The following is a 27,802-nucleotide window of genomic DNA, read 5'->3' as shown; positions in this document are numbered from 1 at the left end:
GGGGCACAGGACGGGCGCCCTTTACAAGACAAAGCGTCGGCTGAGGGCCTGGCTTCCCTTACCCCCTCTTCACTTCCAGAGAACCTGGAAGTTCTGAAGGGGATGGGGGTGCCAAACACAGGCGGTGCTGGGTGTGCAATTTTTCCGTAAGTGAAGTAGTAGCGGAGTCCTAGCTGGTCCTTCTGGCTCCCTCTGTAGGGGCAGGAGCTCTTGTACGGTCTAATTCGCTGACCTAGAAAATTGTGTTACTGCTTAAAATACCAGGATCCCTGGCGCTGAACTGTTTCCCTGTGGTTGTTTATCGAGCGCGTGGTGCACCCTGTCCCCCTCCCCCCAGACCTTGAGATGGAGGCTTTGCTGGGGCAGGGAAGGCTGCGTCAGGGGTGGCCAGGTGAACAGCACCACCTTGGCTTGCCGAGTTGGAAAAGATACCTCACAATCCTGTGACAACTCTGCATTGCAGCTCACTGCTCTACATTAGTGACCGGAAGGAGGCACCGGTCCCTTTGGTGACTGTACGAGAACGACTGCACACCCACCACAGTTACTCTATAGTGATTAGTGATTAGAGAAACTGACTCCTGAGGCGGAAGCCGGGAGAAATCGCTCGCATTTTAAAAAATCGTATCATTGTATAAAATTGCTTTTACCTGTTATACACGGCTCCCTTGACACTTCCCCCCCCTGAAGACCTGCTGGAATATCCCCGCGCAGCTCGTGAGAACGCTGCCGCGGGTTGGAAAAACAAACTGCCGCCATTAGCCTCGCAAGCCCACAGGCCATGCCTTTTCCGCCACTACAAAATATGTGCATCTCTCGAACGTGCAGCGGGCGCGCCGCCAGCGCGCCAAAGGCAAGCCCGTCGGCGGCCGGCCGGGGCTAGGGCCCCCCCAACAACCTTTCCTTCACTCACGAGAACAAATAGGCAATACAGCATTGATACTCTCTACCAGCTACGGCACACCAACAAAACCAAGTGCGGCCAAACTTTCCATCCCTTGAAAATCCCCCATCAGTGCCCTCACTGCAAGACAGAGCTCTCCAGCCCTCTGCAGAAAGATGAGCTGCGGGAATACCAAATGCTGCTACTAAACTGCAGATCTCTCCCCAAACACCGTCTGGAGATTTCAATGCTGTTGGATGAGCTCATGCCAGACATACTCTTCTTGACCGAAACATGGCTCACCCAGGCTTCTGAACCTGACCTGGTCCAAGCACTCACACCAGGCTATCAGATTGCACGCCTAGACTGCGCCCAGGGAAAAGGCGGGGGCTCGCCATCATCTATAAAGACGCTTACACCTGCCGGTGCACACCGGAGCCCATCGCAGACTGTGAAAGTCTGCATTTCGCCATTAAATTCTCCCACAACAAAAGTTTCACGGGCATCCTCATCTACCGCCCCCCCCGGAGCGCCTAAACAGTTCCCCACCGCACTACCTTATACCGTGGCCGAATTAACCACCTCATCGGCGAACTTCACAGTATTAGGCGACTTTAATATACATTTCGACAACACAGCACAATGTCGCCAACGAACTAATAGCTAGTCTAGCGGCAATCGAACTAGAACAGCTTGTTCCCTCCCACACCCATATACAAGGCCACTTACTAGATCCCGTGTTCAGCAACTGCCCCCAACTAACAGTTGGCGCCCTAACTCGCCTCCCATGGACTGATCACTTCCTCATTCCACTCACCTGGACCACACGCAAGTGCTTTCCATCCCCCCACCTCCCCTCTAGATCAAGGAACTGGTCCAAACTTTGTCTGGATAAATGGCTAGCAACCTCACCACAACCAAACCTGTACTCAACGGCAACCCCTCAAAAGGCAACATCGAGTACAACAGCTGGATCACGAGCTCGCTAGACTCCGTACTACCCCTTGGCACCACCAGATCAAAAAGACACCATAAAACAGCCCCCTGGTACTGGGAAGAGATCCGAGAAAAAAAACGTACCTGTAAGAGGCTAGAAAGGAAGTGGCGTCTAAATTACACGGCCACGGATAAAATTATATACAGAGATGCCATCAGAGCCTATAAGTTAGCAATAAAACTGACTCAATCAGCCTACTATGAGGCTAAAATAATGGCAGCCAAGTGCAAGCCCAAAGAAATGTACCGAACGGTAAAAAGTCTCACTACAATTCCCCCCCCCCCTCAATCGCTAATCCTATTGAACCCCCACGATGTGACGATCTAGCGGAGTTCTTTTTTCTTAAGATAAATAACATCTACACATCCTTTCCGAACACGGGAGCAGAACTCTCTTCCAAAAGTTCCCCCTCTGCAACAGAAACAGAGGTAGCTCTCCATAACACCCTAGCTTATCTCCAACAACTAGATTCAGTCAAACTAGACTATGCACCAAATAAAATCCGGCTCACCCTGTGATCCTGCGCCACCAAACACATTGATCTCGGTTGGACAGGTAATTCTCCCCACATTGCTGGAACTGCTGAACTCCTCGATAACAACTTGCAGAGTCCCACTAACATGGAAACATGCAAGGGTACGTGCACTTCTAAAAATAACCAACCTCGACCCTGGTAACCTCAATAATTATCGACCCATCTCACTACTCCCCTGGGCAAGCAAAGTCCTCGAAAAGCATGTTAATACTGGTCTTACTAAGTTCGAGATCAACCAACTGCTGGACACTACCCAGACTGGCTTCCGACCCAAGCATGGTACGGAGACGGCCCTGGTAGCGGTTACAGAGGAGGCAAGGCGGATCTTAGATCGGGGAGGAGCAGTGGCAGTGATCCTCCTTGATCTGAGCGCCGCATTTGACACGGTGAACCATCAAATCCTCCTCCACCGTCTACTAAGTCTGGGAATATCGGGAGAAGCCCTAGCCTGGCTCAAATCCTTTTTAAAAGACCGTACCTTCAGCGTCTTTGAAGGAGCCTCAGTCTCCTCAAGCAAGCCTCTGGGGTGTGGGGTGCCACAGGGCTCCTCAATCAGCCCCACGCTTTTCAATGCATACATGAGACCACTGGCAGAGATTGTTCGTCCGCATGGCATTACCATCGTTACCTATGCGGACAACACTCAGCTAGTGGTCTCTCTTGCACACAAGGACAGCCAGCAATCACAGACCAACCTGATTCCCTCTCTGGAGCAGGTAAAGAGCTGGATGACAAGCTCATGCCTAAAGCTTAACGAGGACAAGACCGAGCTGATGCTCCTCGGCCCTCAGGCCCCTTCCACTCTAGAGCTTCTGTGGCCCCCTAGCCTAGGCGATCCCCCCGCACCCAAAGACAACATAAAGAGTCTTGGAGTATGGCTAGACAAATCCCTGACTTTTAACACACAAGTCAACAAAGTGTCAGCGACCTGCTTCGGTCTGATCAGGCAGCTGAAAAAAATCCTACCACTCCTCCCATTTGAGGCAAAACAAGTAGTCATCCGGGGCCTAATCCTGTCTCGTTTAGACTACAGCAACGCCCTATATTTGGGATCCCCAGAATACTGCCTAAACAAACTTCAGCGGATCCTGAACTGCGCTGCACGCACCCTCCTCGGAATCCCTCGTAGAGACTCTATAGGGCCTGGTCTGAAGTCCCTTCACTGGCTCCCTGTTAGAGAGAGGATCAAATTCAAGGCCATGTGCATTACCCGTCCTGAAGAAGGAACACCAGTTCCGAAACAGGTCGACGCACAACAGAGGTAATGTCCATAATGATGAAAACTAACCTCATATTGCACTTCTTTTACTAATACCAGCCCGAGGTTTTGAATAAATTTTTCTTCCTATAACCTACGAGCCAGGTATTTTTTAACCCTCACCACTTTTTCGAATACCCCATCACTTGCACCTTACACACACCACACCTAGTCTACTCTGACAGTGCTCCTGCGTGGTCGCAGCACGCCGCATCCCTCTAGTGGGGTGCGAAGACCCCGATGATGAATCATGACACCAAGGGGCCTGTTGGTGTGTGAGGGGTATTTTACAAAACACAGTATCCCCCATCTTGTGGTTTACACTCCCCCTTCTTTTCCTTGAGTAGGATTCCTGTTGTTTAATTAACATGTGCATTACCCACCAAGCCGTCTGGAAATCGGGGCCGCCGCTCAATCATTCTTTGATCACCCCCTACCATCCCAAAAAAGAACTCCGCTCATCGAAAGCCTTTCTAACTGTTGTCCCACAAATACGAAGAGCCAGAGCAGGAGGTCGCTGCTTTTCCTATAACGCATCCAAGTTATGGAACTCTCTCCCCCTTCACCTAAGATCCAACCCGAACCTGCTCACCTTCCGCAAACAACTGAAAACTTTCCTCTTCAACCAAAAAAATATCTAAATAAAATCATTCACCAGCGATCCACCCCAGCAGAAGTTTCTTCTACCTACCAGCGCCTGGATGCCTCAGGGTAACTGCACGCGCTTTATAAAACTCCTTTCCATTCCATTCCTAGTGCACTCATGGGCATCAGGCCACGGGAGAGAAATGTCTTGGGGTGCCTATTTCTCTGTTCACCTTGTAGTTCCTGAACCCTCGGACTGCCTCCTTCTCTATGCTCCAGCTGGACCCTAGTGTTCCCCAATTAGTCCTTAAAACTCCTAGCACTGGGGAGACTGTATCCTAACATTAGGGCGAACGATACCATCACAATGGGGAAGCCAAAGACCAGGTCACCAGGGGCTCAGCCCAGTACTATGGAACACTCTCCACCACCGACTGGAGACACCGAAGGGCTGTAACACTCAGAGGCCTCCCTGCACTTACATCTTGATAAGGTCCCTGCAGCTATAAGCCACTCTCCAGCAAGACATTAGTGCAGTGTCGAGGGGAAGGGGGGAGGAGGGTCTACTGCGGGCTGAGCACCGTAAACTACCTGAACGAGTCACAGAGGTTGAAACCTGGATGGTGAAAATACAATCGGAGCAAAAAGCCCTGGCCCAAAGGGTAGAGGATCTATTGTAAAGAGTGAGCATCCTGGAAAGGCATGTAGAGGATGTAAAGGGACGCAACCACAGCAATATCAGTGGTGGGGCTCCCGGAGCGCGTAGAGGGGACCGATATGGTGACGTAATTGGGAAATTGGCTCCGGACAGAAGTGGCTCCAAATCACCTTACCCCCTTCTTTTCCCCGTAGAGGTCCCATAGGATTCCAGCTCATCGCTGTCACCGGGCCGCCCACCCCGCCCCGTGGTGGCTAGACAGCTCCACTATAGTGAGATAGACATTATCCTACAGAGAGTGCAGACGGATGGCCCCTTCACGGTAGACAATTTCAAAGTCTCAGTCTACCCCCGACTTTACAGCACCAGTCCAGGCACAGAAAGCTTTGTTCCCAGAACTTAAAACGGCCCTCAAAGATAAATGATGCAATACTCCCTGATGTTTAGGATTATCCTGGATGGCACAACTCCCTTTTGCGAAGATGTGGAAGCAGCTTGGAACTGGCTGGATGCCTACTACACTGGATCAACACTCCCCAAGGCCGCAAACTAAGCAAAGATTCAGAAAACGCACATGGGGGACCATTTGTGGAAGATCCCAGAAGAAACCATTCCCCACTCAAACCAAGTATGAGTGGGCAGCGCCCATGCTTGCAGAAACTGAGATAGCCATGACACAGAAGGCAGACACTGACGCTGACACTGACACCCAAGAGCGCAAATGGCTGGCCTCAGACTCAGACACTTGCTCGAGTACTGGGGAGCACCTGCCTTAAGTACCTCCACAATCTGCTCAGCTGACAACATGATCTGAGAGTGGGGCACCAGAAGGGGTGTGGTTTGTTATTGTTTTTGCATTTATCCTTGGGTCCTGGATCTGACCTCCCATGCAGCTAAAGGTGACCTAGGAGGGGGTTATTGTTATCGCTATTGTCTTCGTTCTGTCAATGATCCCTGCTTGTGACTGTGTATCAGGCCACGGGCCCTCACTAGGCAGCCCTTGGCATGGACATGCTGCTGGCCTATGCATCCAGGGGCATTTTAAGGACTGGGCAGGCACAGTAAGGGTACCACTCATCTAACTTAGCCCGTCCCAGCCGGATTAGCTCCTGCCAGGGTACTGGAGGTGGCATTCTAAAAACAATGTTTTTGCTTTTCAGGTTTGGGTGGCCGGCCGTTGCTGGGCTACTCGTGGGAGAGGGTGTTGGTTATTTTGTTTATCTGTCTCGCAGGTTCTAGGTTTGCTGTTGGCGGGTGGGATGGATCCAGGACTACCCTGAGGCGCTTTTACACCACTCAATAACATGACAGGCTCTAAAGCTACATTAACCTTTATATTCTGGAACATCAGAGGGTCGAGTCGGCCTCTGAATGCCACTACATCCACGGATATCTGAAGATCGGTGTGTATAGGTGGCTATATTACAAGAGGGGGAGAAGTTGACAGATTTCTCCATAGCTGGAAGGGGCAAGTGTTCGCCACCTATTACTCAGCAGAGGAGCTCTTTATTGGATTAGGGCGGGGACACCCTTTGAGCTCCCTCACTCGACACAAGTCCTGATTAAGGGTAAACTCTTAGGCAAATATATCACATTGGAGAGCGTATATGCCCCAAATCAAGACCATGTGGCCTTCCTCCAAACGTTATCAACCTCACTGGCCCCTTTTGTAACCGTCAGCCTCCTTCTTGGAGGGGATTTTAATTATGTGGCTGATACTACACTTGACCGCTCCTCTCCCCCACACCTGGGTTTTGGCACATGCATTTTAGAGACTGGATAAGACACTGGGAGGCATCGGATATTTGGGGAGTTCATGGGCAGACAAAAGACTAATCTTACTTCTCCAACATATATCAGCTGCATACCAGGCTGGATATGTTTTTATGCTCCAAGAGGCGTATCCAATATGTGACATATACAGGGTACCTGGATCAGATACTATCTGAGCATTGCCCTCTATTTCTGAAATTCTGTCCAGTAGAAGATCGCTCCGAGGTACCCACGTGCCGGCTTAACCCCCAGCCCCTTGAAGAGACGTGCTTTCGGGAATCCCTAGGTACTGCTACTACTGATTATTTTGCACACAATCAAGGCAATGCATCAACTGGACTCTTTGAATGGGAGGCATTCAAAGTAATGGTTCATAGCCACTGCCTGGGACAATCAGTAGGAGTAAGGAGGGACCTCAATGAATAACTTCGCACATTGGATGGTACGATACACAAACTAGATAACGCCCTGGGGTAGGACAAGGGCGCATGGGTATGTCTACGGGAGAATAGGGAACAATGCAATGCCATACTTGAACGCCTGCGTTGCCATGACTATAAAGATTACATTGCTAGGACGCATGACGAGGATGGCAGACCATGCAGATTACTGGCCTGGCTCATCAGGCCCGAAACAAGGTGGGCCTCATCACACAGATCTCATCAAGCAACGAAACGCTGCTCTACTCCCCAATGCGATTAATAGGTCATGTCGAGAATACTACGAATCTCTCTATAAACGAACTGGGAGCCCCTCGCCTCTTAGGCCCTGAAAGCCTTCTTGGCCTGCACCCTGCAGCAGGTCCAATGACCATGAAACCCAGGAAGCCCTAGGGGGCCCTGTCTCGGTTCAGTAAATCAAATCATCAATAAAGGATATGGCAGCTGTGTTTGCTGGGACCCTGGTTTCCCGGCTGGAGGCCTTGTAAGCAGAGTTGTTGTGACTGGGGTAAATGTAAATGTCATGGTACTTATAGAGCGCACTGTCACCAGACGGTCACCTTGCGGTGTCGCCTATTCGACTTCCTGGCGCTGATACTCATACCGCTGTGGAACCCCTCCTGGCTTTCCCTGTGAGGTATTCACTCCTGGGCACTCCCAGGGTGAAGCCAGGCAACCTTAGCGCTGTTGGGGCTGGTGTGGAGACTAAGCAAGCTATTGCCCAGAGTTGCAGCGTGGGGCCCGAGATTAGAATAGGCACCGAGGCGAGAATTAACAGGTCTGAGGAAATTGTGCCCAATACCCCGCTGAGGCGGGAATCGAACCCTGGTCCCTGGCCAGAACTCAACATCAGTGTCTGCCGCTCTAACCATTGAGCCACACTCCTCCACTGCCTGCATCCACCAGGGATGCCATGGTGATTCGACTTCCTGAATTCAAGGACCCGAGCGTCTTTACGTCTGCATTTAGCCCCTTATCCATGATAAAACATGGATTTAAAAATCCTAAGTAAGATCTTGGCCCTCAGACTACTCCTGCATATACAGACACTAATACACAGCAACCAAAACTGTTTATCCGAGAGCAGAGCACGTCCCTCAACCCCTAAAGATATCATAGCCTCTATCACCTGGATGTACTGCTCCGCCCCGCGCTACTATAATGTCAGAGGACCTTGAAAAGGTATTTGCAGCGGTGAGTTGAGACTTCCTTTTCAAGGTCATGCACATGATGGGACTGGGAGAGGCTGGATTAAATGGATTATGCTACTATACTAAGCCCCCGCCGCACGGGTCAAAGCAAGCCACATCGTTTCCACACAATACAATGTATATAGGGCACTAGACAGGAGTTTCCATTATACCCCTTCCGGTTTGCCCTACCCACTGTGCTGTTGGCATAGCTTTTCTGGCGAGTGGTAGCGGGCTCCAGGTTGACGGTATCATCTCCTTGTACGCAAACGATCTACTGCTTTATCTGGATGATGGTTGAACAGGAGCTACTTCTGCAATGAACATACTGGGTGATTTTGCGTTGGTCTTCGGCCTCCAGGTCAATAATTCCAAGACATTTACTCCCCCTGGTAGCCCATGCCAGCAAGGAGGGAAATATGCCATAGGGAATGATCTGGTCTCCTTCAACCATCTGATACCTGGGTATTCGTGTTTTCCATACCATGGAGGTTCTCCTGGAGAGAAACCTGGGGAACGCTCTTAGATCCCTTTAACCTGCATCCCCCTTTAGGTGACTTTAATTGCCCACTAAGGCTCGGGTCTGCCTCTCTATCCAAAGTGGCCATGTTGCCAAGATTATATTTCTTCACTAACCTTCCAGTCAAGTTAACAGGTTCCTGGTTCAAGCAGTTGGATACCTTACAGAGACAACTGATATGATACGACAGCCACCACAGAGTTTCATTGGAGGTTCTCAGTAGCTCCCCTGGGAAGGGAGGCTTGGGGGCCTCAGATGCAGTGGGTCACTCATTGGCTTGACGGAGCCTATCAGGAAGGACTAGGCCCAGTGGGTTTGGCGACCCATTAGGGTACATTGCTTGCAAAACTACTCTGCCCAGTGGATGAGGTACCCAGCCAGGTGTATTATCAACAGTGGCCTTAAAATGCTAGAAAATGTGCGTACAAAAGGATGGAGGGAATGCCACTATATGCCCATGTATTGCCCCTGGTAGGACTCCCTCATGGCGATCCGCTTGCTTTTTTCCCAGATTCCCAACTGGCAGCCTGTACAGACGCCAGTCTAATAACAGTGGGTGACTGCTATCAGATAGGAACGCAGATACTGCTAGAAGATTTAATGAGCGAGCATGACTTGCCTCAGGTCAATTGTTAACATGTGAAGCACTAGTTAGATACTTTTGGGGCCCGTGGTCAGGCAGTCGGGACGAACCTGAGACGCATGCAGTACAACTACTGGTGACCATGGGTTCTGGGAAACACCTCATAAAATAGTTCTTTATGTCATTGGCAGGCATGGTCCGGAAACTTCTAGTGGCGATCCGGGAAAGGTTGGGGGGACACTGCTGGGGCAGGAGGTCAAGAACCCCAAGTGAGGCATGGTCTTGGCATTCCCTAAGAGAATCTCTAGCAACATGAGGCCCAAGTATATCCTATTTAACAATGTCCAAATGACATATTTGACTCCTCACAGACTACAGATCATCTATTGTGGGAACCATGGGCCAGCCCAGGGGCACCTTCTTGTACGCAGACTTTTGCCATATGACCTGGAACTACCCTCACTTGTGGCCATTCTGAGAGGAGATGTTACGTACACTCAATATAACACTGGGTCGCATGCTTACCTGCACCGTAGAAACCCACTTGCTGGCATTGTTCCCCAGACCAGGAGCGCGGAAAGTGGGCACTAAATTCTTGGCTTTAGCTCTGAACATGGAAAAAAGACGTATAGCCATGATGTGAAAATCCAGGACAGACAAGGTCATGGAGACTTGAGTGAAGGATGTCACAGCTTGAGAGCCAGCTGAAGAGAGAGCCCTACTTAGAGAAGACATCTGTGGTAAACATGAACATCCAATAGCAGGGTTGTGGCTGGATGTACTAGAGACTTGGGAGCACCCGCAGGAGGATGCAGGCGATGGGGCGGTAAGTCAGGGTATGCCAAGCGAAAGATCTGGAGCTGACCCCATGGCAATTCTGATTAAGAAGATACCAGGCTCTAGTGAAAGTTGTGTGGCACTGTGCCTGTGGGGATGCACGCTTCAACATGTGGATGCGAAATTGCAGGACAGGGGGGTGTTACCCTCCTCCTACCTTTAACTTCATCCCGCCTTCTGCACTTCTCCTCGCCACGTATTCCATTCCCTCCCCCATGCATCAGTATTTCCTCCCAAACTATCATCTTGGCTGAGCCCTTTTACCCTCTACCTTCCAGTCCCATCCTCACCTACCGGCCACCAAAGGGCCCCTATATCTCCTTCCTACATCACACCTGGCTGTGAGGACGGATGGCCCCCCGAGGCTGCATAGTTGGATTGTTTTTTGTGTTTAAATGTATAGGTCTCTACAAACACCCTTTTTTTTTAATACAGATTTTATTGGGCGTTACAAGATACAGTAAGTAGCGCATAATAAAGTACATATAAAATGCAAGAGAGCATATTTGGCAACATTAGTATACATAACCAGCACATTAGGAAAGGCCAGCGTCTAGTACAACAGTTGGGACACTCTTATAGGCAATAGATTTGTACATTCATAGTTGCATTTAATTTCGACCCAGCTTAAAAAGATAATTGCGAGTAATGCAAACTGAAGAGCCCCTCCCTCACCCACTGACGGCACAACAAGGAATCTCCGACTCAGACGTATCTATTTGGCCGATGTCCCCGAAACATTGGGAGCTTACACAGGTACCCATCTTATCGTTGCGTGGGATGGCATACATTGAGAAGATTTTACTATAACCGGTCAGATTCGAAACGTCATACATGAATAATAATAAGGAAGCTTATAAAGCGCCTGGTTACGCCCAACGGCGTGTCCCCGCGCTATGGTAAGAGGGAGAGCATAGAGCCCCATGCCAAGATTAGAGATGCACAGGCCTATTACTGAAGGAACAAATAAGTTTTAGCCCTCTTCTAAACCCAATCTCAGAGGGTTCCAGCCAAAGCTCCAGAGGCAGTTTGTTCCAGCTCCTGGCCGCCAGGAGCCGGAAAGATCTGCCACCCATCCTGGCCTTCTTAAATTTAGGGACAAGCAACAGGCCAGTTCCACTAGATCCGAGGGATCCTGCCGGCCTGTAGACAGTAATAAGACTCTGCAAATTCCTAGGACCGATGTTTTGGGTGATGCAGTGGCATGTACAAAGGGCCTTAAACAGGATTCTTTTCCTGACCGGAAGCCAGTGAAGAGTATCCATGGCCCTTTTGGAGGCAGTCCTTCTCGGCTGCCTCAAGACCAACCGAGCCGCCGCATTTTGCATGACCTGAAGTCGGTTAAGGCTTTTGACAGCGGCACCTAAATACAGTATGTTACCATAGTCTTAAGCTTGAAGTAACAAGTGCATGCACTAGCGCCTTCTTGGCCTCTATCGGAAGGAGGTTCATTGTTTTACCTAGACCTTTCAGGACACCAAAACAAGTCCTCACCACTCGCCGGATATGGGGTTCGAAAGTGAGATCAGAGTCTACCCATACACCCAGGTTCTTAGCCTGTGAACACGGTATAGGGGCTGGACCCAAGCAAGGCGGCCACCATGCCGATGACCACACAGACAGCCCCCCCACCACCACGGGCACCTCTGTCTTGTTACCATTCAACCTCAGGCAGTTGTTGGCCATCCAAGAGGCAAGATCCTGCATGCAAGCTCTGGACGCCGCAAGATCCGGTGCCCACGTTAGCGAGATAATCAGCTGCGTGTCATTAGTATATAACACAATCCTGATTCCGAAACCCTCAAATATACTCGCCACTGGAGATACATAAAGATTGAATAGGGCGGGGCTCAGGGCAGAGCCCCGAGGCACACCCTTGATCCAGTTTTATAGCATTAGAGTAGTAGGCACCCTGTCTGACCTGAAAGCGGAGTTCCATCAGGAATGATTGTATCCATTTTAAAAGCAGAGCCTGAGACACCGCCCTTATTCAGACACAGTAGCAAGGTGTAATGTGCCACAGTGTCAAAAGCAGCGCTCAGGTCCAAAAGGATGAGAGCCATTGTTTGCCCCTCATCGGCTCCCTGCATAATACCCTATGAATACCCGATGATTCTGGAGTGAAAATAGGAGCAGGGAGGCCGAATCCCGGAAAAGAGGGAGGTGAATGTAAAAAAAACCCTCCAAGAACAGTGACAAGGAACTAATCCCTACAGAACGAAAATAGCCTGACGCCATCCAGTCACGTGCTTCATTTTTTCGTTGGTACCTCATTGATAGGGGAAGCCTTTTGAAAGAAACTGTCCTATATATCGGTGGCTCCTTTTTCCTCCATTGAATGAAAACTCCTTTTAAGCATTCAGATAAAAGGGAATCCCCTTTACAACTGTTACAATCCATTTGAAATTCATGTGATATTCTACCATGAATCTAGAATTGTCTCCTTCAATTTAAAATAGAGGAAGACAACACGAGTTCGTTCTTTTTAAAAAACCCCGTCCTGATGAAGGTGTCAACTTAAGAACCGAAACGCTGCGTCGACAACTTGGTTTTTTTTAAATTGTTGTTTTTAAATTGCGTATTGTGTATACCTAAGAGATGTACATCATTTTTGCATGATGCTGACACTCTTTTTTAATACTTTTCTGTGGCACAGTTATTTGTTGTTTAACATTGTAAAAAATTCTTTTAATAAATGACTAAGATATTTTATTTGAATTTGTTGATTGTTATAACTTGGTATAAACTGTTATGAGTGGCTTGAAATTGTAAAGATCTCGTGAGTTACAGTGGCATCATATAAGCAAGTGCTATCCCCTTTTTTGAGTCAGTAAGAGGGACTACCTTGTTTTTCTTCTAATACCCTATGTGGCCATTAATAGAGCTGACTCTGTAGAGTGAAGGGACCGAAAGCCATATTGAGTGGGGTGAAGGAGATTAGCTTCTTCCACATAGGCCATGAGCTGTAGGTTTGCTGCCTTCTCTGCCACTTTCGCCACATACGGTAGCAGCGAGATAGGGCGGAGGTTTCCCAGGTTCTCAGGGCTGATATTAGGTTTCTTATGGAGTGGAAGAACCACAGCCTTTTTCCAGCTATCTGGCAGCGTATGCATACTAAATGATGCATCTAAAAGGATGCCGTATATAAGGCTCAAGAGTGGCAATACTCTCCCCAAGCAATTTGGGTGAGGCAGGATCCCTGGGTGAGCCAGACTTTATAGAACTACAGATCCTACAGAGAGATTCGGGGGGGGGAAGGGGTGATAAAGCTTTCCAGCCTCTGGCTTGCACCAGTTCCTCCGATCGGTTCCCCAAATTCTGCACCCATTTTTTTGATTCCCGGAAAGGAGGACTAAACTTCCTCCACTTTCTCGAGAAGAAGACTGCAATATGGTCCATTGATTCCACTGAACCCAACATAGGGGTAGCAGACGCTGTTAGTGAGGAAATCTCCTTACAGATCTTAAATAATTCCTTAGAAGACTTTCCTGCTGCTCCAATTCTCTCTGTATAGTAAGCGGCCTTGGCCCGTTTATAAGCCTATGGTACTTATTACCTTTTTCTAGATATTCCAGCTTGACCTGACTAAGAAAGCCTTTTCTCCATAGTCTCTCCAGATGTTTACACTCTGTCTTAGCCAGGCGCAAATCATCATTGTACCAAGGTGCAGATTTCTGTGCTCTATGCAAAGTTTTACTCTGCCGAAGAGGGGCTACACTGTCTAGAGCTTGAGTTATGTGTCTTTCTAGGTTGGAGCAGGCAGTTTCCGTGTCGGTACCCCCCGGTGACCCTCCTCGGACCAGTGCTTCATTAAACTTAGTCTGTGAAAAACCTGCCCATTTACGACACGGGTGGTTTAGTACTGGTTGCTCAAGGGCACTAGGTTCAAGGACCATTACCACAAAGGGAATAAATAAGTGGTCGGACCATGGGATAGGGATGGGATTGGTGACTTCAACTCCCTTCCAATTAGCAAATACTGGATCTAGTAAATGGCCATGCTGATGGGTAGGGGCATTAGATTTCAGATCTAATTGCAATGACTGTAGTTCCTGGCATAAGTCTAAAGCCCCCCTATTGAGGGAATTCTCCAGATGGATATTAAGATCCCCCAGCAATAGGAATTTATTATTCCGTAGAGCTGAGTCCGTAATTCCCTCCAATAGGCTAGGCACAAACCGAGTGTGCGGGCAAGGAGTTCTATAGACCATGAGTCCTTTCACCGTAAGGTGAGAGCTGACACTAAGTATAAATGAGCCTGCCTCACCATCCACTATGGACATAGGCTCCAGAGAGCAGCATAAAGGATGTTTAGAGACAATGGCTACCCCACCGCCTCTGCCAGTTGTCCTATCAATTCTGGCTATCGTGTACTCCGGGAGGAGGGCCTCAATAATATCTGGCTCAGAGTCGGAGTCCATTATGTGTAAATATCAAGGACCCCCTGAGAGGATGAATACTACAAGTCCTAGGTCAGGGATTAATAGCATGAAAAGTAACAACCAAGGCACCTAAACCACAGACTTTTTCAGTTTCAGAAAAATAAATATAAAGAGAAGAAAGGATGTGGGTAAGTCTAGATTCGATTTTTATTGCTTACCAAGTTAAAAGGATCAATCACAGACAAATACGTAATACAAATCATTAAAGAAAATATTTCTCATTACATAATCAATAACAAATCTGCAATGAACATTCAATACACAATATAAAAATTTATATAGAATCACATTTAAAAAAGTGGCATCAACAAATTAATTCTCATAAGTCAGAGTCGGAGTCCAGCCATGTCTCCGTAAGGAATAAAAGGTTGGGTTTTCTATCAGCAAGTAAATCACAGATGTCCAATTTGTGTTTGCACATCGATCTGCAATTTTAACAGGCCGCAAGCCAATCCTGTTGCCCCTAACTTTAGCTCATCTACAGTGTAGTGTAGTTCCTATTTTCCCAATAGGCTCTGCGCATTGGAATAACAAACAGCAGTGTAGACGTAGGACTGAGGTCATCTAGGTCTCTACTGACTAGGTTAAACTTAATTTAGGTTTGCGCCAGCTAGCTCAGAGGTCACTGGAAACTTTCTTGAATGAATAGGGAGGGATAAGCTCCCCTGGCTCAGACAAGGGATTCAGTTTCTGACAACCGCATAAACATGACAACTTTGCTTCCTCAGAATAAGAGTATATCTCTAGAGTCGTGTGAAAACAATAGACAGCTATTTCACTCAGTCAGCAGTGCATACTTAGTTTCACCAGAATGCAGAGAAATAAAGACGGCGTTTTCAATAAAAAGGTGTTATTTATTGAGCAGTCTTCCTTCTCATGCAAGAGAAATGAATTGCCACAATTGTAATACTTAAAGTAAAGTAAAGTGCGTACAGTAAAAGTAGTATTCTGAAATAATACTGTAAAAGCATTGATACGGTTTCTTAGCCATATGATACTTTAAAATGGATAAAATATATACATACATAAATACATTGACTAAAGTACTCAACTGGTGCCTCTAACTAAGGCTACCCCGGTGTACCTAACCTAAGCCTAATTCGTGGGATGGGATGAGTAAGTAGCAGTTGAAGTTAAGTTGGTTAAGATTATTTTGCCAAGAATCTGCATCAAGAATTCTCTTAAGGGTTTAGTCAGCTCCGTACCTTGGTAATAGAATGTGGGAGGTCTGGTATCTCTTTCCTCGGGACTCTATATCCAAGCAACCCGCAAGGGTAGGCTGGAAACACCGGAGCTGGATTTTCTCGGCTGGAGAAAAAGACAGCGGCTCTCTCAGTGCGTCAAAACAGGAGGGGCGGCTTCCGTGGGCACTCGCATCAGCTGGGCTCTCGGGCAAGTAGATGACCGCTCTGCTCCAAACCACTGTGTGTTTGCTTAAGGCAACTGTTGGTATTTTATACCTGAAAGGTGCCGGGTTTGACGCAAGGTTGGACATAAGACGTCATCAAGTACTAACAGTTCTTGCTGGACTTCTTGTTCAAATCAAAACAAAAGCAGGGGGAGTTTTCCGGGGCTGCTGGAGGCTTGGTTTGTTTAAAGAACGCGTTGTGCTTTCTAGGAGTCAATGGGATTAGCCGTGCTGTGCTTTGGATTGCATGGGCTATTACTGAATATGAATCTGATTCTTATGCCTTTATCAGGATATTATTGATTATAACCTCACATGGGCATGAAATCAGGAATATCGAATTAGGGTCCTAGGTATGAACACGACAACAGTACTATAACCAAACGGGCAGTGATCACATCCAACGTCCTGATAGACCTTCATACTGTGGCTGCACACGCTAGGTATCCTGGGGCGGAGATCCTACAGTTGTGCTCCACTGCATGCAAACATTATTTTGGCCAGGGGTTCTGGCCCTGGTCCCCGAACGGCCGCAGACGGGCTTGCCTTTGGCGCACCCGCTGCGCGGCCGCTCTCGCATATGCCCTTTACCATGTGCTGCAACTACTAGACCGCTGACCGCAACCTGAAGTGCCTCGCTCTCCCTTCCACGCCCTCCGCGCAACGGCGATCTTCGCCACGTCGACCGGGCAGGAAGGAGGGACAGTCGAGTACAGGCCCCCGGAGCGTCCTATCAGCCCCACCCTCCCACTACCAAGCTTCTGGACCCCAGGTACGTTATAGCAACACTGTTAAAAACAAAGTAAAAAACAGTTAAAGAGTTTTAAAAAGCGCTATCTCAGTGGGTCTGAATAACAGCAGTAGCTTGTGGGCTCTACCACCGCCCACTTACCATGCTGGCAATGAGAATGACGGGCAAAATCGGCAGGCATAACAGAGTGACCAAATCACAGTCCATCATGGTAAAGAGCTGTAAAAAGGTATAATAGTGACATGTCACAGGGTGGAAAGGGTGTCCAAAGCCTTTAAAGACTCAAATAAGAGGTCCCAGCTCATGACTGTGGGTCTTTTCCGTAAGCCACAATGCTCTTCCCTGTGGAGAGCGGCACACTCTGCTAGACCCCAGTGTTCTACTACTTCTCTCCATGTCAAAACCCTAGGTGGAGCATCAGATTTCTACCTCCTGGTGAATTTGGCCAGAACAAGTGTCAGTTCCGCAAATCTAGCCTGGACTCTGTGACCCTTTTTCCAGGGCTAGAGGCCTAGAAGGCAACTTTCTGCCATGTGCCACGTTGTACCCCCCAACTACCCCCTTCAGGCTGCCGTGACCTGGCTCAAATAATTAAGCAGGGCATCAACCTAGAGCATATGTCTTGTTTGGGGCACCTGGGACATGCCAATAGGCAGTGGTCTTTGCTGTGCATTTCAGGGCAAATTTCCAGGAAGTAAGTGCAATCTTGAGTAGTACCGGGGTCGATGTTGGGGACTGGCACCAATGGACACAACAGTCTGAAGTATCCCCTGATCAATCATCCGGGGTATATTTCTCGTGTCCCATTATAGATGATAGGCCTGCACGATATAGGCCTCAGTGCGTGCTGTGGGTCTAGGGGAAGTGTACAATAATTTAACCAACTGGATAAAACTTAGATGGGCATTCCAAACCTCCCGAGGGTGGCCAGCATGCATTTCGAGCTCAGTGTATGGTAGGCCTCTTGAAGGTCCTACGAAAGGCACCCTGCTCTCTGGAAAATATCCGAACAGGCAGCCATGATGGGGGAAAGCCTGTGAATATTTAGTGAGGTACTTCTGGTCGAAACAGTACCCACATTGATCTGGGTGTATTAATCTCGGTAAAAGGGGGAGGAAGTGATAAGGAAGTATTTTGCTAAGTATTTTGTATTCTGTAATAAGCAGTGATAGAGGCCTATATGCGAAGATATCTGTATGGTCTCTATCATGTTTAGGCAGCGAGGTCAGTTATACCTGCACTGTTGTGGGAGGCAGTGACCCTGCTAGTAAAGATTCCAGATATAGCCCCTATATTCGAAGAGCCAGCAGTATGGTGAAAGCAGCATAAAACTCCAACAGGATGCCATCTAAACCTGGGGTCTTGTTACAGTGGAGTTCCCTAATAGCAGTACGGATTTCAGAAACTTATTGGCACTGCAAACGACACTTTGCATCTGCCGTCGCTTGGAGTAGGCGCAACATGTTTAAGAAACTTTCAATCGCTTACAAGTCCACCTGGAGTGGACGAGTAAAGAGGTTGTCCGTTGTAAAAGGTCACATTGATTTAGTTCCAAGTAGTTACACAGGTTTACACCGGGGTGACAATCTCAAGTACAGGTCTGAGGGAGGAGCATTTCTAATCAGCCGTGCTAATAGTGTACCAGGGCTGGCTGCCTCTGGATGTACGTGCTGAAATCTATGATATGCAACTGTTCAAGGAATTCCGCATATTCAATGCAGGAGTCACAGAGATCTTTAGTCCGTGCTCTGAGCCGCTTCACGCTCAAGCGTGCCCAAGCCCTTCTCCACCAGGCTTCAAGTTCTGGCTTACAGTCTGGCATGCTCCCACAATAGAACTAAAACTGTCTCATGCAAGACCACTTTGAATTGTTCCCATTCTATCATTATAGAGGAAGCTGTATCAGTGTCGTTTAGAAAATAAGTGGCGATGGTTGAGGACATAGTGTCACGGAAAACACCGTCTTCTAGGAGGCGAGAATCAAGTCTCCATGTGGGAATTAGGTGGGAACCCGTCCCCCAGGAGAAAATCACTTCCAATAAGTTGTGATCCGAGAATGTTTACCGATATAGGGTGTGTATGTGATTTGCGTAAAAATGACAGAGTGCAGAATATACGATCTATTCATGAGTGCAACTTGTGTGTCGAAGAATAATAAGAGTATTCAAGCATGCCCATGTTGCGACTACGCCATGCACCCCACAGTGACCACCCATCGGACCAGTTCAGAGGAGCTCTGGCCTGATGAATTGAAGTTGCACCTGGCGGGGGTGAACAACCCAAATTAGTGTCCAAGTCTGCGTTAAAGTCCCCACCCGATATCCAGGGATATATATAGTCCAGTCTGTAAGTACCATTCCCACCTGGGTAAAAAAAGTGTCTCGATTTGTGTTCAGGCATAGAGGCTTCCAAGCACTACTGGTGTACCATCCAGAGAGCCTCGGATCAGGGTGTACTTGCCATTAGTATCTATACGGTTGTCTTGAGCAACAAAAGGGACCCCCTCCCGGATCCGAATCGTTGTACCTCATGCGAACGCTGAGTATGTTGTGTGGAATAATTGTCCTCTTAATTTCCTTTGGAGTTTGAGGCATACAGATGGGTTTCCTGTAGGAATACTATATGTGCCTATCACCTAGTCAACTGCGCATGTTCTCTATGACATTTATGAATAGACCCCATCCCTCGAACGTTCCAAGTGGTGAAGTTATAGCGCTGAGTCGCTGTCATGGGCACCTCCTATGTGTGCTATAGTATCTGTGCATACTCCAGAGTCAGGCCTATTGTATCAATAGTAATCTGGCACCCATCAAAACCCCCCAAGAACTTCCCAATACAGGTTTCAAATGAGGAACATAGTATAGCAGCATAACATAACCACTGTGCTGTGTAACGTGCAGCTGCAAATAGGGCCATTTAGGCACAACAGCCAACGTTGACACCTAGGAGGAGCTAGTGTACCCATCCAAAAAAACATTGCGTCCCGGCCCCAGGGCCAGCCAAGCCAAACACAAACCCCAATGTAATACAAAAGTAGTTACACCCACCCATTTCACCCCCATCAACATACATACCTACTTGAATGTAGTATATGGAACCAATTGGCAATTATTCACGCCTTGGGATAATATCCCAGCTACCCCACCAACACTGTGGCAGAGAAGAGACAATAAAATACAGTAGGATCCAATGCCCATCCAATGTATTCAAGCTACAACCCATCAGCCTAGTAAGTCATTTGCCATCTGCAGCGTCATAGAAGGGAAAAGCATCGGACTGTTGTCCGTTTCGGAGTGAACCGTGTCGCCCCATGAGGATTCTTAATCTGTAAATTGGCGTGCCTCCCGAAGTGCAGCTGCAGATATGATGGATGCTTGTTGGCCCTCCAACAGGTGCTCAGGGGTGTAGAAGAGATGATCCTCGCAGCGTTTGTCTTCTGCGCCGGAACTTCGCCTGTGGTCGTCGTGCGATATACGTGGCGGTATGTTTGAGGTTTTCAGCTACAGGGAGATCAGGGAATGCATGTTCTATCCATTCTCATGCTTCTGCTGGAGTATCACAGAAGGTATTCTCTTGCTTGTGTATGATTTTCAGCCAGGCGGGGCACAGTGGAGCATATTTCAAATTTTGGGATTGGAAGTGTTGCTTGATCCCATGGTAAGAGCCACTCTGGTTCTGAACGTGTAGGGTGTAGTTAAGAAACAAGAAGACATGTGCATTGTCTTGTTTGATCAGTACTTTTTCACATGCAATTTGGGTAAGTGTATCACGTTCCTTGAAACTGAGTATTCAGGCTACTATGGGTTGAGGGGGTGCCACTGGTGCCCTCCTCTTCGCAGGAACACTATGCACCCGTTCTACACAGAACAGCTCTGAGAGTCCTCCCGAGGCCTCCGCCATACGTAGTCAAGTCTCTATAAATTGAGTTGCATTAGGGCCCTCGCTATTTTCCGGCATTCCAATTATTCTGACATTATTTCGACATGAGCGCCCTTCAGCGTCTTCGAGCCTGTCCTGCAACAGAGATCTGATGTTGGAGCCGTTCCATGATTTCAGACTGTTCCTTCCAGAAAGGGGTTATTAGGTCCTGTAGCAGCATCGTATTAGTATTCACTTTGTCCATGAGCTTCTTGTGGACCGCTCCAAGGAGATTAAAATCTGTAGCGAGGGACCTAAATTGCTGTTCCAACACCATGCGGGACTCCCTAATTTCCTTCAAAAGTAAATCCAGTTTATCCTGAGGAGTGCCCAATGAGGTGGGGAGTATCAGTTCTACTTCCATGCCCACCGTGGAGGTGTCTGCTTAGGTGTGCCTGAATTCCTTGCATCAGTCTGCTTTCCTTTGGTGCATCCCAAGACTCCATAAGTAGCACCCCAGGCAGGGGGCGTGGGGGTTGAGGACGTAGTAAGCACTTTGGTGTGAGGTGGGTTCTTGCTGCTCCGTGTCTCTGGCCTGTCACCTCTATTCTTGCATGTCCACAAGTGGGTTTTGTAGTGCCACCTCCAATCAAGCCGGTTAGCACAGATGCCTGAACCTGGGCGACTGTGAGGGCCAGCCTGGGCTACAGGTTGGTGCTGTACACATAGATAAGGGGGGCACCTCGGGCAGCTTGCATCTTACGCTTCTCCACTCTCCACACTGTGAGGCACTACTATATTTGTAGGGCTATCAGTATCCACAAGGGCTAGGCAGATCTGCATCCAACAGGGACCTGGCTTTGCATACCGAGATCACCCCGCTGCTTCTCCTCCGCAGTGTGACCTGCCCACGTGGCCACCAGACCAGCGCTTCTTATATGAGGGGAATGCAACCAGGAAAGAGGCGTGCAGATGGACCAGGTAACAAAACGCAATGTGGTTAAGTCGTAGCCCTGCCAAGGGTCAGAGCTCCCTGTCCCTTTACCTGCTGTGCAGCCCAAAAGACTTCAGAGCAACAGTTTTGCGTCTTCTGGGCCCATCACGTTCACAGCTCCACCCAGTCTGGCCCAGCCCTCCTCCGTCACAGGTTCCTCAACTCACACGGCCACAGGCCCAGTAGTGCTCCATGAGCCACATTAACACTCTGCACCACAGCCATCGGAAACTTTAGAGACCGCTTTAGTCGGGCCTCTCCTCCGTGTGGCCAGGGGTCAACAACAGGCCCAACCGCGTCGGCAGCCACAAATCTACAGGAGAGGAGGGGTCAGTGATGGCCCGCTTCCTCGTCTCCCCGAGGAGGCAGGTCGCAGAGATCCGCAAGCCTTCACAACATCTACAGGCACCACACGGTGTTAAAAAGTTATTCAGCACGGTCTCCGGTCCAGGTGGGTCCAAACAGGCCCGGCAGCAACCAACAGCATGCAATCTGGGATACTGTACACCCAGACCCTGCCCGGGCGGCTTTCACCAGTCACTGTATGGTCAGGGATCAGCTTCTGGGTGTTATGCGGGCTGATTATGAAGGCACCACCAGATCATGCAACCTGGCAGCAAGCGTTGTGGGGATGGAGGCGCCACCATTTTCTGCCAGAGCCGGGAATTGTACCACCTTGCAGCAATGATGTGGCGCCAGAATGGGGTTATAACATGCCCCCGATGTCCAAGTGGCCTTCGCTGCGGAAACTGGACGGATGGGCCACGGAGGGTGACGATAGTCCGGACTAGCTAGGCCCCGGCAAGGGAGCTCCCATCTTACAAATCCGTCATCTTTGGCGGTTGGCCACTGCCCAGGTCTCTACAAACACCCTTGAAAGTATCATGGAACAGTCAACCTGTGCATTAGCCTGGTTTGGTAGATGGAGTTCAAACACCCTTGGAGCCAAACAACTGATGAGGTTGGCTAAAACGGGAGTGCACAGTTAGGGGGGTTTCATGTACAGAAAGATCATGTAGGTCTTCCCGGTGATACCAGATCAGATGCTTCTATACTTGAATGGAACCTACTGTATTAACATACATGGTTTACTTTTTGTTGCACCAAAACCCTAAGAGAACAGTATATATGTCCGTTAGAGGAAGAACAAGTAACATCTTTGTCTATCATTCTTCACTTTGGAACTGCCAAGAACAGACTAAACAATTCTTCTCCTTATCTTTAGGTGAATGACATCTTTTACCGGAATGGGGCTTACTTTTTCTCCAAAGATTTCTAGTTTCCCCAACAGCACTGAGGAGAAGGGCATCTCAATCAAATCCTTTTGTGAAACCTCTGGTGGAATGATTTCTAAGACTGACCTATCACTAAGTGTATTACATTCGCAACTTATTTCAAGAATCCTACCACCAATTTTCTATTGGCTTAGCTCACTATTTACACTATTTGTTACCTCCAAGTACACAGACCTTGTGGATTCCATTTCTTCTTTAAAGGGGAAGATTTTTCTACTTTGCTGTATTGAGTTCTTGTTAAAAGGAACTATGTAACCATCTTGATATGCTTGTATCTCTGCTTGAACAGTCATACTCATTTAGGAGTAGCTTTGATAATCATCTTATTCATTTCCTTCATTTGGCATTTATTGTCACAATCTGTTACCTCTTGCTTACCTACTTGCAACTTTCTTGTATCTTCAAACGATCTGTTTTTCATAAAATTCTCATTCATACCTTATTCACCGATATAGTTTTTCCCATTATTGCCTGTACGGCTTTTACAAAATATCAGGTGAAAAAGTTCTCAGTACTTCTTTTACTATTACAGACAGTAACTTGTTGAATCAATTCAACAATAATTTGAGGATTTCAGAGTTACTAATTATTTCCTCGGATGTGTTTCTTAGTGCAGTCTTAGTAACTGACACACCTACCTTTTTTTTTTTTTTTTAATCAGCTCTCATCCCTTGAATGACATTTTTTGTCACTTTTCCTCTCTGTTTGCAGCACACATCTGTGAGATATTTGTTTAAGCACTGCTCACTGATGTTCCTTTTCTTCTTCGCACCTTTATCTGACAGCTAAGACCGCTTCTGCGGACCTCCCTGACTGCACTCATGCGGCACCGCAGTCCATTTAAACGCCCACGCAGTCCCTCCAGGTGTGTGGTCTTTTGCTGCACTTCATAAGTCAACTTTCAACTAACTTGAGACTATGAAACAGGCGATTCCACTTTCACAGTTCCAATTTACTCAGGGAAAACATCACATCAAAGGACATATTGGACTGTTATTAACTCCCACAAATTGGAAGAACTATTCAGTGTATAAGTGCCAGTGTGTAGCTATTCACAAAATATGTATTTTATGTATTCAAACATTTTATTGATGGTTTGTTCCGAGTGAAGTGTGTGGAAGTAATATTAAAGGCATCAAGTTGCCCCACCCAGGTCATCCTGTTGTGTTACCTTTTCAGTGGTAATTGAGCTTCAGTATGTTGCCAAAATAATTGTAACAACATTAATATTCCGATTCAATATTGCCCCGATTATCAATGCCACTAGAAATTAGCAATTAAAATAATTGGCATCAAACTTCTCATTACCAACAATGCCCTCAACATACAATATAAAAAGCAAAATTATCTATTTTAAAGCGTGCGTGCACACACACAGAGAAGGACAAACATGGTTGCTCTAAACACCACATATCTCACAGCAACCATATAACATGAAACTCCTGCCATAGTCATATCCACTTAATGACTTGCACAGTTAAAAACAATATTTATTCACACCTGACTAAAATAAGTGTTTCAGCATCTGTGCTCTTCAACATTAAAGATGTTCATGGTCACAAAGGTTTGACCCGCAGGAGTTCAATAACGTTACCAAAAGTACATAACAAGATGGACTGCAGAGTTCTCTTCAAATTAGGTCACGTTCATGAGCATTTTGATCAACAACATATACCCAAAAACTGCATCAGCTTACTTCATCACAAATCATGTCTCAATATACCAACCATATTCCCAGATGCCCAATAATTAGCACCAATCATAAGCTTCAACTGTGACAACCAACAAATATTTAAAAAAAAAAAAAAATACTAGAATACAAAACAAGCATTGGCAACGCCAATAGGCCTGGCCATGCCAAGCTTATCTGGCGGTTAATTTTTTTTGCATTCTTATTGTACAAAACATTTTTATTGCACAAACATACCATACAACGAAACTGAACGCACGCTGTCGCCTAAATGGCACCGCAAGAGTGGTTTGCCATAAAAAATGTTACAATAACAATAACGATCACGTATCATCTTAATTGACATGTTCTGATTTTGATGGGCATGTGTCCTTACAACAACTATAGAAACCCTTTCAGTTTAATGCACATCACAGAAAATGATGGCTTTACATATGCAAAAAAAGGTAATATTGGCTGAGAATTATTGTAATATGAAGACATCTTAAACACGCAAGTATAAGTACAACACAAGGAAATAAATAAAAAAATAAGAGACACCAGGAATAATAAAAGGCATTGGCAAACTAAGGGACTAACTTACAAGCCTGAAACTGAAGTTCTCTTGTGATCAGGCATAATTATGTTGCTGTGGGCAGAAGCAAAATGACAGCTAGACACACCAAAATTGAATGATGCTGACCCCCATTTATGTACGTAAATGTCATGAGCCGTTCAACGTATAAGCCGGTCTCTATGCCAGACAAAAAGAGGACCGGGTAAACTATCTATGTGGCAAGCTACAGAATGCTGATCAAAATATCTATTCACTTTAACATGGGAATTCATCATTACAGCACTTGCCACCAGACCTTACACATTCATGCTAATGACTCTCAAAGATATATTACATTTATACAGAGGCACATGCCAGTGATTTCCTCTCCAGTGCAATTATACAGCAGCTAAACACAATTTCATCAGAGAGGTATTAAATTAATAGATTAATGCACTCAATGTGGCAGATTCTGGACGCCAGTCTTACAACTGTAATCAGCCTAGAGACAACGGGGTTATTCTTATGGTATTCATTTTAACCCATTGTTCAAAATAACAAGACATGTTATTCCATGCGAGCTTGGTTTTTATTCACTGCCACAGACGATGGAAAAATGTTATCCAGAAGAAACAGTAGACTGACATTTCGGTTGTTGATAAGCAATATAGATATTAATTATCGGGTTGGAATGATGTAGTGTGCATCAGAAAAGGAGCTGTTTTGTGTTACGACTCGTGTTGTATTATAATTTCTTATTTCATATGAACCACGGACGTTAGTAAAATTACAATAAAATGCTGAAATGGTTATGAACTCTCCCTTGAGAACAAGTGACTTTAATTTTATGGCAGATTGCATAAACGAAACCATGCCACAGCAAACAGTGTGCTGCCACACTCCATGAGAGAAATGGTTATAGTACTACGGTCAACAGCGAATGTGCTCTGTGTTTTGTTTCTATTTCCGCCTGGTTTGTTTTCATGGAAATGCACACACCGTTGTGTTTTTTTAAAGTTCCTCGTCCTATCAGAATACGAGGGGCGGGCACGCTCAACCTCATACGTTACCACAGTGGGCCCAAAGTTAAAATGCACCATTTCCCGATGATGCGAACACACACGAATGGCCGCCATTCCCTGAGCCTCACCGCAACACTCTCCGTCCAAGATAACTATAACTGGTAATCGGGTCAGCCCATGAACCACCCCGACAGCTCCCTCTAAACCCCTCTCCTCTAGATCTTTCCTCCCCACCGATCTCCATCTTCCTCCCAGAGATCCGAGCAACATTTACGTACCCCAACTGACTACCACCGCGTTAACAACCCCATGCTGCTCTCTAACACCCTCTCTCTCGAGATACCTGCTCATTGTCTCCTCCTGTATCTCCTTGAATTTACTGACAACGAAGGACCTGAAGATCTCTTCGAAGTTGGCCGCCATAACTCGGCCGCGATCTACTCCGCGGCCGCAGCAGATCCATCCCACAATGCAACGCTCCGGAAACGAGCAGCGGTCCAAACGCGAGCGACAGCCGGTCCTGTCACGGGCGCAGCCAACATAAAAGAGGGAACGTGCCCTGTGACGAGTCAGTCTGCGCCCCATCTCTAGCAACGCGGCCATCTTACAATTGTACCGCAGAGAAAAAATATAGACGACTTTGCGAAATGTTAACGTATTCCAAACTTTTCTTTAAAATTAAGAACCGAAATGAGCTTTCTGTAGACACGTATACAGAAATATAGCATTTGGATAAAATGTTGGGTTACTCTTTATATTTTTTAGTTGTAGTCTAACATTGAAACTGTAATTTGAGTCCCTTGGTAAGAAATAGTTGCCTTTCATATGTTGATTCGCTTAACTCTAGCGCTAAAAAACAGTTGTCTTGATTATATGACCTGGCCAACCCTTCGTGCGTATTTATGGCAGTCCACCTTTTGTCTCTTCAAGGGAATGTGTGCCAGCGAGTTCATTTAATAAAGTCAAACGATTGCTAGCAGCTGAAAAGTGATATGTCAACAAACTGCCCAATGTACAAATGTGTCCCTTTTTCTTTGTTTAGGAGTTTATCTTAGCCCGGATTTTTATATTGCCCTTTTTTGCATACATGGCAATTTTTTAAAATTAGAAAGTGGGAGATTTTGTGAAAAATATGGCAGACCTGTCAAGTATCACGCATCAGGGCGTTAGGCTAAAGCATATTAGTTTGGTGGTCTTAGTAGTGAGCCATCCACCCACTACGATATAATTTGGGCTCCCGGTTTTATGGTATTTATTGGGCTCCCGGTTTTATGGTATTTATATTTTTGTCATTTCTGTCTGTATTTATCGATATTTATTTTTTTGCAAATTTTACCTGTATTTATCCATATTTATTTTAGGTTTTGTCAAAAAATGAAGCTGAAATGTATATATTTTTGCATTTATTAAACCAGTTAATGTACACTCATGCCTGAACGCCTGACCGGTTTCAAAGATATATACACACTCAGCAGATAAAATACGCACTTATAAGAAAACATGCACATTTTAGTATCAAGGTTGTGCAAATCTATTGCTGTTTGATGG

At 46.9% G+C, this 27,802-nt stretch overlaps 1 protein-coding gene across 6 annotated transcripts in view; it reads right to left on the bottom strand.

Annotated features, from left to right (window-relative positions):
• SON (SON DNA and RNA binding protein) overlaps nucleotides 1–26,764 on the bottom strand; it is a 614,305-nt gene extending 587,541 nt beyond the window's left edge. For 5 of the 6 annotated variants that reach the window (XR_015299365.1, XR_015299366.1, XM_086935336.1 and 2 more), the window contains exon 1: nucleotides 26,598–26,764. Coding sequence is in view for 3 of the 6 variants with exons in the window: in XM_086935336.1 (XP_086791462.1) it covers nucleotides 26,598–26,677 (80 nt within the window). In the remaining 3 variants the exon portion in view is untranslated. The remainder of the gene's footprint in view (nucleotides 1–26,597) is intronic. The other variant, XM_086935339.1, reaches the window with a different exon arrangement.
• Nucleotides 26,765–27,802: the final 1,038 nt, after the last annotated feature.

Source organism: Lissotriton vulgaris, chromosome 8 (assembly GCF_964263255.1).
Source record: "Lissotriton vulgaris chromosome 8, aLisVul1.2, whole genome shotgun sequence".
Lineage (NCBI taxonomy): Eukaryota > Metazoa > Chordata > Amphibia > Caudata > Salamandridae > Lissotriton > Lissotriton vulgaris.
Note: the sequence above shows the minus strand (reverse complement) of the source record. Positions and strands in the feature narration are given on the sequence as shown.